At 44.8% G+C, this 10,581-nt stretch overlaps 1 protein-coding gene across 2 annotated transcripts in view; it reads right to left on the reverse strand.

The window, feature by feature from the left end:
• BCR (BCR activator of RhoGEF and GTPase) overlaps positions 1 to 10,581 on the reverse strand; it is a 104,015-nt gene extending 93,434 nt beyond the window's left edge. The window contains exons 1-2 of one of the 2 annotated variants that reach the window (XM_052796408.1): positions 10,230 to 10,581; positions 8,340 to 9,893 (exon numbers count right to left, since the gene is read on the reverse strand). In XM_052796408.1, coding sequence (XP_052652368.1) covers positions 8,340 to 9,855 — 1,516 coding nt within the window. In that variant the 5' untranslated portion in view covers positions 9,856 to 9,893; positions 10,230 to 10,581. Of the gene's footprint in view, positions 1 to 8,339 lie in introns of both variants that reach the window. The other variant, XM_052796407.1, reaches the window with a different exon arrangement.

The following is a 10,581-nucleotide window of genomic DNA, read 5'->3' on the forward strand; positions in this document are numbered from 1 at the left end:
TTTGCAGCCAAGGGAGTACATAATTTCTGATAACATAATAGCTGGCACATATCCCATCAGAGAAGTAGCTGCATTTCAGTGTTGAGCGCAGAATACTCTGAAGTCCTTAAGAAGAAGTAAACATAGCGAGCCAAGGCTGCACAGTGCACTTCTCCACACATCAAGGACAGGTCACAAACACAGAGGAGCTGCTGAGTCCAAACACACGAGTTGCTCACTATTAAGTAACCACTACAAAAACTGGCTTATTAGATTTCAGACAATACTGTGTGATCCACAGCAGCCTGCTACAGTTGTTACTACCCTGTTGGCACGGTCTAATCTGCAAGTAATTTGGGGCTTTTGGATACTTCAGTGAGACCTAACCTGTGCAGAAACTCCAAAAGAGGATGGGGGTTTTTTATATATTATTTTTAAAAGAAGGAAGTTTGTGGTGGATTTATTCTCCCTAGAAAAGAATTCCTCCCTCCACAAAACACAAAAAAAACCCCAGAAGCAACAAGGATTGGTGAAATGACTGCAAATAACAAAATAACAGAAAATAACAACTAGGCAAAGGGCCTGCAATACCAACAGGCACAATTCAGTAGTATAAACCAACAGACTGAACTTTACTAATTCACTCTTCCTACAGGACAATCATTGTGGATTCTCACACATGTATTCCTCGTGTATTCATGTAGCTACGAGCAACTAACTCAGCTCCAGCTGCCACGTTTTGGCAGAGCTTTCTCTGAAACAGAGATTCCAATTACATTTGCAATAATCTGATTACTACATCAGCCGTAACCTGGTTAAGAAAGGGTCTGAGAGATACCATTTTGGCAGTTGGGAATAAGACAAGAGAGACACATGCTTTTGTTATTTTAGTAACAGGAAGATTTGCAAACCACAACCAGATTTTGTGACAGAAATATACCACCCTGGTCCTACGTGAGACAGTTTTACTGTTTAAAACACGTACAATACAACGCAAAACTAAGTTCAGAGAAGTTACAGATTTGTAAAACTGCCTCAGCAGTAAGACAGACCAACATTCAAGGACTTACTTACAGTTTATGGTTACTTTCACATCACATGTAACTTAAAGACAGGATCAGGAAAGCAATCCACTTTGTTATCAGTGAGCTGGCCAAAACCTGCTTTGTAACTTAAGACACTCAAATTGTTTTGGAAGCACTTCATTCACATGCAGTTCACCCAAACTAATCCATACCAGCATTTCTGTTGTCACTTGCAGTCTACCCCTCTATCTGCACAGCAAAGTTGCCATTCAACTTGTACCAGAACACCATTTCTTTTCCTACATGTGCCAGCAAGAGATTACTAAAGTCAATGATATTTCACCAGGGAAAGAACAGGATCAGGTCCTTATTATTCTTTCTGTGCTTATCTCACTGGGCAGAACAAATCATAGAGGAGACAGTCAAAAAAAACCTGCTAGTCTTGGTTTCTCTGGGGGAAAGCAAGCTCCAGATAAGCTGTCCCTCCAATCAACAGTCTGATTTTCATGAACAGCAATATGCTTGCCTATGGTAATTGGAATGGAGCAATTCTCCTCAAACAGCTTGCCAAGTCTCACCTCATTAACCTTTATGGACTGACCTCCAAAATTCCTTGAAGCTGAAATACAGGTCCCCCTTGACTCTGCACGATAACTGTTTATCCCTAAGAGGTTGGGGAGAGAGGGAGGGCAATAGAGAACGAACTGCTAAACCTGCTAGAACTGGAAGATAGAGACCTGTTTCCAGCCTATTACTGGGGCCCAAATCTTCACAGGCTTCTGTCTCCTTTGCTGGCCCATCTTTCAGATAGCCTGCAAAGCCAAATTTGGATTACAAATCACCCTCCCCTCCCCCAACACTTCTTTTAAGAGTATCATTAGCTATAGTGTGCTGCGCAGTATTCAAATAAGCATTTCCTAACCAACACTTGAAGGTTTAGCAAATTTTCCAATTAAACCTTATTTTTCCCCCCTCCCAAGTCTGTTCCTCAGGATGCCTACTCGCCCTTCCACCCAACTCATTTTACTACCTTTGCTCAGACCTCAGTGAAGCTTCCTGGTGGCAGTAAAAAACAAGCTGTCCGTGAAGAATTGAGTGAACACAGTACTTAGCATTTTATCCAAATATCCAAACCAGAGATATTAGACAAATGGAAGCACTTTAGAAAGGTGGTAGCACAATTAATTCTACAAATTAGTAAACTCCTAGCTTTCTTTGTCTCAACGTTAGCTTCAGAGAGCGTAACTGCAAGAATCAATAGTAAAATGTTCCCGTTTTGCAGCTCTGGAAGTCTGTACATAGGGTCATACATACTTACACTAAACAGTGAAAATCTTCAAGGTTAAAACCACACACTTGTGCAACTGCTTTGCCAGAGGTGAAAAGAGACCAAAGAACCTCATTCCCCAATGTATTTCACTGCTTCATAGCCCACCACCTACATGCACAAGTAAATCACTTCATACACCATGGTCAGTTCTTATACCAATCTAGAGAAAGACAGAGCCATCTTCTCCCCATGTTTGCCTATTCCTCCACACAGCAATTAGTTTCACTCCACCAGCCCAGTCCCTTCATTAGTTCCAAACCCTAACCAATTCTACCATGCTCATCCCCATCCTCAGCTCTTCGCTCCCTTGTCCACCTTTGGTTCTGCAAGGGAAAAACAGCTGAAAAGCCACCTAACCCAGAAAAGGAAGCCAGTGCAAAAAAGTACCAAGACACCAGGTTTTTCTACTCCTCCTTTCTCTTCTTTTTCCTTCAGCCACCTAGAAATAAGCCTCCATCTTGGAGGAGGTAGTGCACTGGGGCAGGCATGGACGCTTCCAACTCTCCCTGCCACTTCTTAGGGCAGGACCAACATTTTGTACAAAACAGCAACCTCTCTGTGTTTTTCCTCTGAAATCATTTGGACAGAGGCTGACAACTGTGAAGCAGAATGGATGCACAGTTCATATACATCTGGCAGTTCAACTGCTTTGGCCATAAACCAGTGGTTTTTTAGTACTTTGAACAGAGTCAGTAAGGACTGTAGGAGCAGCTCACTTAGCCACAGACTTAATAGCGTGGTTCCACTTGTCTGCACATTTCCTGCTCAAATGAAAGACATTATCATCTTGTGTGGCATTCACTGCAATGCTTTAGGGCTCTAGCCCCTGGTCCTGTGAAATCACCATGCTGAAATCACCTAGGTCCAATTGTTTTGGCATACAGAACAGCATTCTAGTCTGTGGTCATCACAGTATGGGTGCTGCATGGATATCCATATGGCTCTGTTGCAGCTTGATCCTAACCTTTAGTTCCTACCACACTCCCAAACTTTTAAGTGTGCACTGGTATTATATTTCACCTGCCCAGCCACAGGTCACTGCCTGCCTGGTAGGCCCTCACGCAGCAATGGCAGCTGCACAAAGTGGGCTCATCTCTACTGCCAGACAGACCGCTTTTAAACTGTTGGTAATTATGCAGTGATGACAAGCAGCTTTCTACCCAACCCATGACTTGCAGAATTCACAGTGCTCTGTCTACTTACTCCACAGGAAAGCCAGTCCCACTTCAATATCTCTGTCATGGACCATGAAAATGAGCTTCACACAGACAGATCAGGTGACATCAGCACTCTCCGGGGCTTCCCAGTATCAGGCAACTACTGTCTGGGTTGGTTTACGCTCTCATTTCAAAGGCAGGTGCTTTGTGATTGCAGAAGAACCTGAACGTTTGGGTGGGAGAAACTCCATGATCTAGGGTGAACCTAAGAAAAGCAAAAATAAAATCTATCTGCATGCCATTACTTACGGTAGGCCTGAGCTAAAGGTTGGCAACTGTTTGTGGAAGAAGGAACAAAAACAAACAAACAGGACTGCAGAGTCCACTATAGTCACCGGGGACATAAAGCAGAAGCTCCATAGAGCTTCTCTCCACTAAACCCAGCTGGAGAGAAAGAAAAATCTGGCAGAGAGAGGGAGCTCTTCACTCCCCCAGACTAAGAAAAGGGGAGTGGTAGCACAAGCAGCTTGGTAATCTCAAAAGCCACTAAATCACTGGAAAGCAAGGCAGGGGGGTGGCAGTGGCATTTAAACAGCATCTTGTCATCACTGCTCCTAGGAAATCCACTGATCATCACAGCAAAGGATTAAAACATGTTCAGCAAGTGTCAGAGAAAAGTTAAACCTCATTCTTGACCCAAGTCACGGACTGACAGCAGGACCTGTGGCCAGCAGCCCTTAAAATTAACAAGCGAGCTGCACATTATGAAAGTTCCTACATTTCAGATCCTCAGAAGGAAGTATCACTATACAGTGGACTGAAGTCTGCCTCAGCTGCTCAAAGGAAAGTTGTTTCTAAACAGCAGCAACAGGACTGGCATGTCCCCTCCTGAGTCGTCTGTACTGCTAATACATTGCAAAGCACTTTTCAAACTACATCTTGTAAAATCCACAGAATACAATAGTGGGTAGAAGAAGTGCAGAATTAAGAAATTTGTCCAAGATCTCAGAACGTGCAACTCGGGAACAGACCCTTGCAGAAACTGGTACAGAACAATGTCCTTCCATGACAACATACTGCATGCTTTCTTGGGGCTTTAAAATTAAGTAGTGTCAAGGATTACGTTAAAAGCAGGAAATTCAGATGCTTGCCTATCTGGTCAGGCATTTAAGGCATACAAAAACTGAAGAATCTACAGCTCTAAGTAAGTATGCGCTTTAAAATGGCATCCTGCTCAGCTGAGATAACAGGAATTTTTAGTCTTGCAGTTCACATGCATAGATAAAGTCCAGCGCTCTTTCCTCTGTCTACATCAAACTCACTAAAAATATAGGGAACGCTCCATGCTCTTCAGAAAGGGACATTATTTTTTACAAAAAGGGACAGCACTCTCAATGCTTAGTAGAGGCTAAAGTAAGTAAAACTTTACTCCCAATGGAATTAAATTACACATATCCCCAAACTGACCTTATAACGAGCACTATAGCTGTTGGTGGCTTTCTAGAGAGAAAGCCTGGCAGAACTCTCTGGAGAGCACTATCAAGCTCTCTGAAGTGAACAGAAGTCACTACTGGGGCACCTTTAAGGAAGCAGCTTTGCAGGTAAATATTATCTGTGTGGACTCCAGATAAGAGTTTCCATGTTGTTATGCAGATAGAGAAAATGATTTCACACACAGAGCTATGAGAGAGCATGCACTGATTTTATGAAGCAAGCTATAAAGCCAAGCAACAATTCTAGTGTGCTCCTCAATTAACAAACTGTTACTAGTTAAAAAACTGACCCAACTGAGGCCATTGCAAGGCCTTGTCACTGCATAATGGCACTATGGAATTCTCCTCTTGATTATAAGCAGAAATGCACGAGTGGCTTCTCTTGTGTCTGTCTCTGCAACTAATGTTTAACAGTAGACAGAATTTAAAAAATTTTGTTCTTCCTCCACAATCATAGTAAAAATATTCAAGCTTAGCACAGAATTAAGACATGATTTTTTTTTTCTATTCCCACTACAGGAAATTAGTGATACATAATTAATCCTAACATAAATATCTTTGCCTGGGCTCCATTAAGTACATTTAATAGAAAGTACAGTTATTACCAAATCTCAACCCTGAAGCTCTCATTCTGCTCCTTGGAAAAAACTGCAAGCCTACTACCTTGGTCTGATTTAAGGTTTTTGATAACCCATCTCCAAGAACCCAGATTCAAATTTTCGCTTGAATCCCGCTCACTTGAGAGTTAGGTGACCTCCTTCTAGTTCTTTTTTGCAATAGAGAAGTGGGAAATTATCACTCGACTGTGAACTCAGGAAAGAATTTGGACAAAACAGCACATGTCCGGTGGCCAAGCTCAAGGTGCACTGGGGCGGCAGATCCAGACAGAAAGTTCCCATCACACCTGTCCACACCACATTCAACATTATTACGGCCAGAGTCATGAAAAGCAAAGCCAGCAAGCATACAAAAATCTGAATGCACAAAGAAGCCAAATACTATTGAACAAACCCCACTTGATCCTAATTAACATTAAGGCTGGGCAGAACCTGCTGTGATTCAAACTTGCACTCTTTGTTCAAGGAAAACTTCAGGGAAGTCTGGCAGAACCGCTGACTGAACCACAGGTGCAGGAAAAGCTGTCTGGATCTGTGAACTGCTTTCATATCACGTGGTGATGGAGAACAGTCTGCATCAGAGCATGGTAGTTGGGAATGGTGGCCAGCCAGCTAATCACACAGCGATCTCTCATGCCTTTTGTTTGTTTTATGAAAAAGAGGTTCTGCCAGTTGGTTTCAGATCAAAATTCTTCCTAATCAGGAAAGAAAGAAAATTCATATAAAATGATGCTCAGTAGGAACTCATCAGAAACACAGTCCTCCTGAAGGCACAAGCCTTTTTGGTTAAGTAAAAAGTTGCCACCAGCTAATGTGCAAGACAGTAATGATTAGCCATCTGGTGAAGTTTCCTGCTAAGCTTGCCATGTTACCCCCTATGCTGAGGAAAGCAGAAGGTGGATCAGTTACATTCTGTCCTTGCCTGCAATTGTGTGGTCATCCTCAGGAACAAGAGACAAAGCTTTGCAGTGCAAGGAGGAATTGTAACTGTTCCAACTTTTCAGCAGCCCATTTTTTTGTTTTATCACTGCATCCCAGTTAATTATTTAAAATAAAAATTATCTATTGCCTTTCTGAAAGCTGAATTTATCCTCAAGCTTTATCAACCTTTGTTATTTTTGCCCCTTTGTTTCCTTCTGCAAAAATTGCAACTGCCAGGAGGCTTCCCAGTCATCTAAAGAGCATCAGTAAACAAGAGCAGAGACAGATGGCTGCAGCTCCGTTTAAACCAGCACAAAATCCAGCCTCTCCCCTGCATTGCAAGTACTACCCATAAGATACAAACATATGCATAAAACAGAACAAGAATGCAGTAGTCCCAGATAGAAAACAAGTATGTATATACAATCTGATAAGGAAGAAGTCACTGTGAGGACAGGGTGCTGAGGTTTCATGTACAGTGAACATCTATTACAACTGTACAGCCTTCCAGTAATACAACGGGATGTAAGGATGACGGGGGGGGGGGGGGGGGGGGGGGGGGCAGGGAAAAGTTCTCCCTCCATGGTTACTCCCAAAAGTATTACTGGCAAAAAACAGTCGGCAGGGAAAGGAAAACCAGGCACCTCCTTCCAGGAAAGTTACTCTTCTGAGAACTAATACACCGAACTCACACAACCTGAGAAAGTGACATCTCTGATAGGCCTCACAATTCATCTACTACTTCAGAAATTCAGTCACATTGACAAATAACATGTTAACCCCTTATTAAAATGACAGATTCAAAGAGACAAATAAAACCCACAAGATAACTCACAGATTTAGAATGATAGAAGTCTATCAAAACAATCATACTGGGTTTTTTTCATTCCTAGATTTGATTGTTTTTCATTTTCTGCATAGGAGACTACTGGTGTTAGGACAAGATACTATTTACATTATGTGCCTTGCCTTGCTAAATAGATTCAGATGTCCACATACATTCAATAAATCTGTCTGAATCAACATGGTTCACTGTTTGCCTCTTCCACCAACTATAAATCCACTGCGATTCCACAGACACACCTGCATGCCCAAATGGCTTACATAAGCACGGGTTCAAACATTGCCCATTCTTCCCCAAACAAAAATTTTGACTCTGCTGAAATTACACTAACAGCTCTCCCTCAGGGCTTCCTGATATTTCAAGTTCTTCTTTCACTTAGTGATAGCAGAAAGCTTCAAGAACAGAGTTGCACAATCATCAGCTCCAATCAGCTCTAATTGAAGGATGACACGAGACAGAACGAGAAACTAGCACTCCAATTAATACAGACAGGAAAAAACAAGATTGTGGGAGCAGCATCATTATTGGTAAAGTTCCAGCAAAACCCTCAGGTTGTAGCTTGTTGGCACACTACTATCTCTGAGGTAGAGTTTAACTACTTCTCAGTGCAAGAATACGAGGGAGGGAATGATAAGGTGGTGAATACTGAACAGTTCTAGCCCCTTTTTACCTCAGCGTTCACACTGAAACTTTTAAGAATAGATTAACATGGGACTCTACAGATCCTCTTGAGAGACGCCTGAATCAACCCTTCTGCAAATCCAATCTGTATTCCTAAAATGCAGTCTGATGTATACTTATGCAGGACCTTCCTAAAACAGGACTACAAAATAAACACAGACTTCTCACATTAAACAGTTGCCCCCTTAGAACGATTCACCCAGGATCACCTAGAAAACCTCTCCCATTCATTTCCACAAAGCTATTTCCTGCTCCATACGTTTAAAAGACTAAACAAAGAGCTGGTACACACCTGTATCCCCATGGAAGCAGCTGTCCTGGTGACATCTCCCAGAAGGCAAATCTCCATCACTTGGCCAGATTTGTCCTGTTTTTCGTACACCCACAATAGTAGCCTCAGACACAATGACCTGCTGCTGCCTGTGCCGTTTTTGAGACTGGGGGGTTGGTGGACTGCTGCTGTCAAAGGACTGCTGAGAGTTCTGGGAGGGAGAACGGCTTTTATCCCGATACATGCGGTAAGTAGTGGGGCTGGGGGAAACATGGCTGGACTGCCCTGAGGAGAAGTCTTCCTCACTGGAGGTAAGGTTCTCATTAGAGCTACAATCAGGAGTATATCCTCCTCCAATATCTTCAAAACTCCTGGGGGAGTAGGATCTCCTGGGCCACGTGAGATGTTTTTCCTGGTCAGTTGTGCCCTGATTTCGCAGAATAGGCCCTTTCCCTTCTCCTTCCCCCATCATTCCACCAACATAGATACTTTGATAGGGTTGAAAGTCCATGGGCTGCCAAGGTGAGCGGTTGCTGCCATTGGCATTAATCAGGTTATCTTTGAGAAATCTGGGGTTCAGTTCAGCATCCTCAAATTCTCCATCATAGCCAAAGCTGCTCTCCGAGGACCTTCCCCTGTAAGCAGGCCTCTGGAACTCGCTGAAGCTGGGTACCATGTTAGAAGGGAGGGAGTGCAAAGACTTTTTGCGTTCCATTTGCATGGCTTGGCTACCAAGGGAGCTTATTTTATCGGAAACATCTTTATCGTTGACCTTTACTAGACCCTTCTCATGATGATACTCCATATTCACATAAAAGGGCTTTTCAACAACATCCTTATTATCTCCAGAAGAATGTGAGTTAACCTTTTTAATCCTCTCAAAATTGGACCTTAGGGCTGCCACACTGGTGCTGTTCCCTCTCTCCTTAGAAATAGGTTCAAATGATCCCTCTTTCTCAGCAGATCCCACTAGCCTGCGAGTGGAAGCCGATCTGTGTTTTGAAGGAGAGCCATCTGTATCACAGCGATTCTCTGTATCTTCTACAACTCTCTTCAGTTTTTCTTCACCGTAGTACTTACACCTGTCCTGCTCTCCCTCTCCATGATGGGGGCTGTCCAAAGGCGACAGGTCTGACCCGTCACTCTGGGTAGACAGCTTCCGCAGAGAGGGTATCCTGGGTTTGAACTTTTCCTCCCCGTGGTGTGACTTGCCTTTTTCATATTCGTCTTGGTCAGCAGACTGGTGATGATGCAGGTCTTGGATGTGCTGCTCTGCACCCCCTTCAGGCAACTGAGAAACACGTTTAAAACCCCACCTCTGTCTATCATAGCTTTTTTTCTCCTTTGCCAGAAGAGTCTGCAGGTAAATCATGCGGAACCTCTCCTTGTTGACCTCCATCTCCAGTCTCCGGATAGATGCTTTGCACATCTCCAGCTCCTGTTCAATGTCTCCCACAGATTTCAGCTCCATTTTAGGAGGCTCAGAGTCTGCAAACTGTGCTTTCCAAGCCTCCACAAACCCCACAGGGTCCACCATTTTGCATACAGGAGTAAGTGGAGAATACGGGAAGGAGGCTGGAGAGAGAGAGGTGGAGAGAATAAACCAACCGGATCTCACAGTAGAAGCAGAAACAGCTCCGGCAGGGTCAACTCAATGCGTCTCTTTCACGGTCCATGCAGGGAAGCTGGGAGGCAAACGGCAATCTTCGGAGCAGTCTCTCCTCCCCGTCTCCTTCAGCTTTTGCCGGCCCCAGCCCCCCGTACACTCGCTACTCTCTCGCCGGCATGACTGATCTTTTGCTAGCGAACAACAACGCTCCCACCCCGGCGATCCCAGAGCACTTCAAAGTGGGTGGACAAAGGAGCAGGCTCGGGGCGGGGGAGGGAAGGTAAATATCGCCCCCCACCCACCTCCTGCTGCCGCCGCCGTCCTGGGCACGGCCCTCAGCGCAGCCACGCTCAGGAGTCCTCCGCTCCGTCCTCCCCTCGCCAGCCCCCGTGTTGTGCTTTCTCTTTCTCTCTCCTCCTTTCCCCCTGCCCCTTTCCCTGTCTCCTCCTCCTCCCGGCTATTGTGCTGTCCTCCGGGCGCACACGCTCTCCCGAGCCTCCGCGCAGAGCAGCGAGGCGGCGGCGCGTCCCGCGGCGAGCTCTGCCGCTACCCCTCGGTACCCGAGCGCCCGGCGGCCCCGCGGGAGCCCCCTCGGCGCGGCAGCGGCTGCCCGCGGCTGCCCATCGCGCGGCCCGGCTCTGGCGGCGGCCCGAA

Source organism: Harpia harpyja, chromosome 9 (assembly GCF_026419915.1).
Source record: "Harpia harpyja isolate bHarHar1 chromosome 9, bHarHar1 primary haplotype, whole genome shotgun sequence".
Taxonomy (NCBI): domain Eukaryota; kingdom Metazoa; phylum Chordata; class Aves; order Accipitriformes; family Accipitridae; genus Harpia; species Harpia harpyja.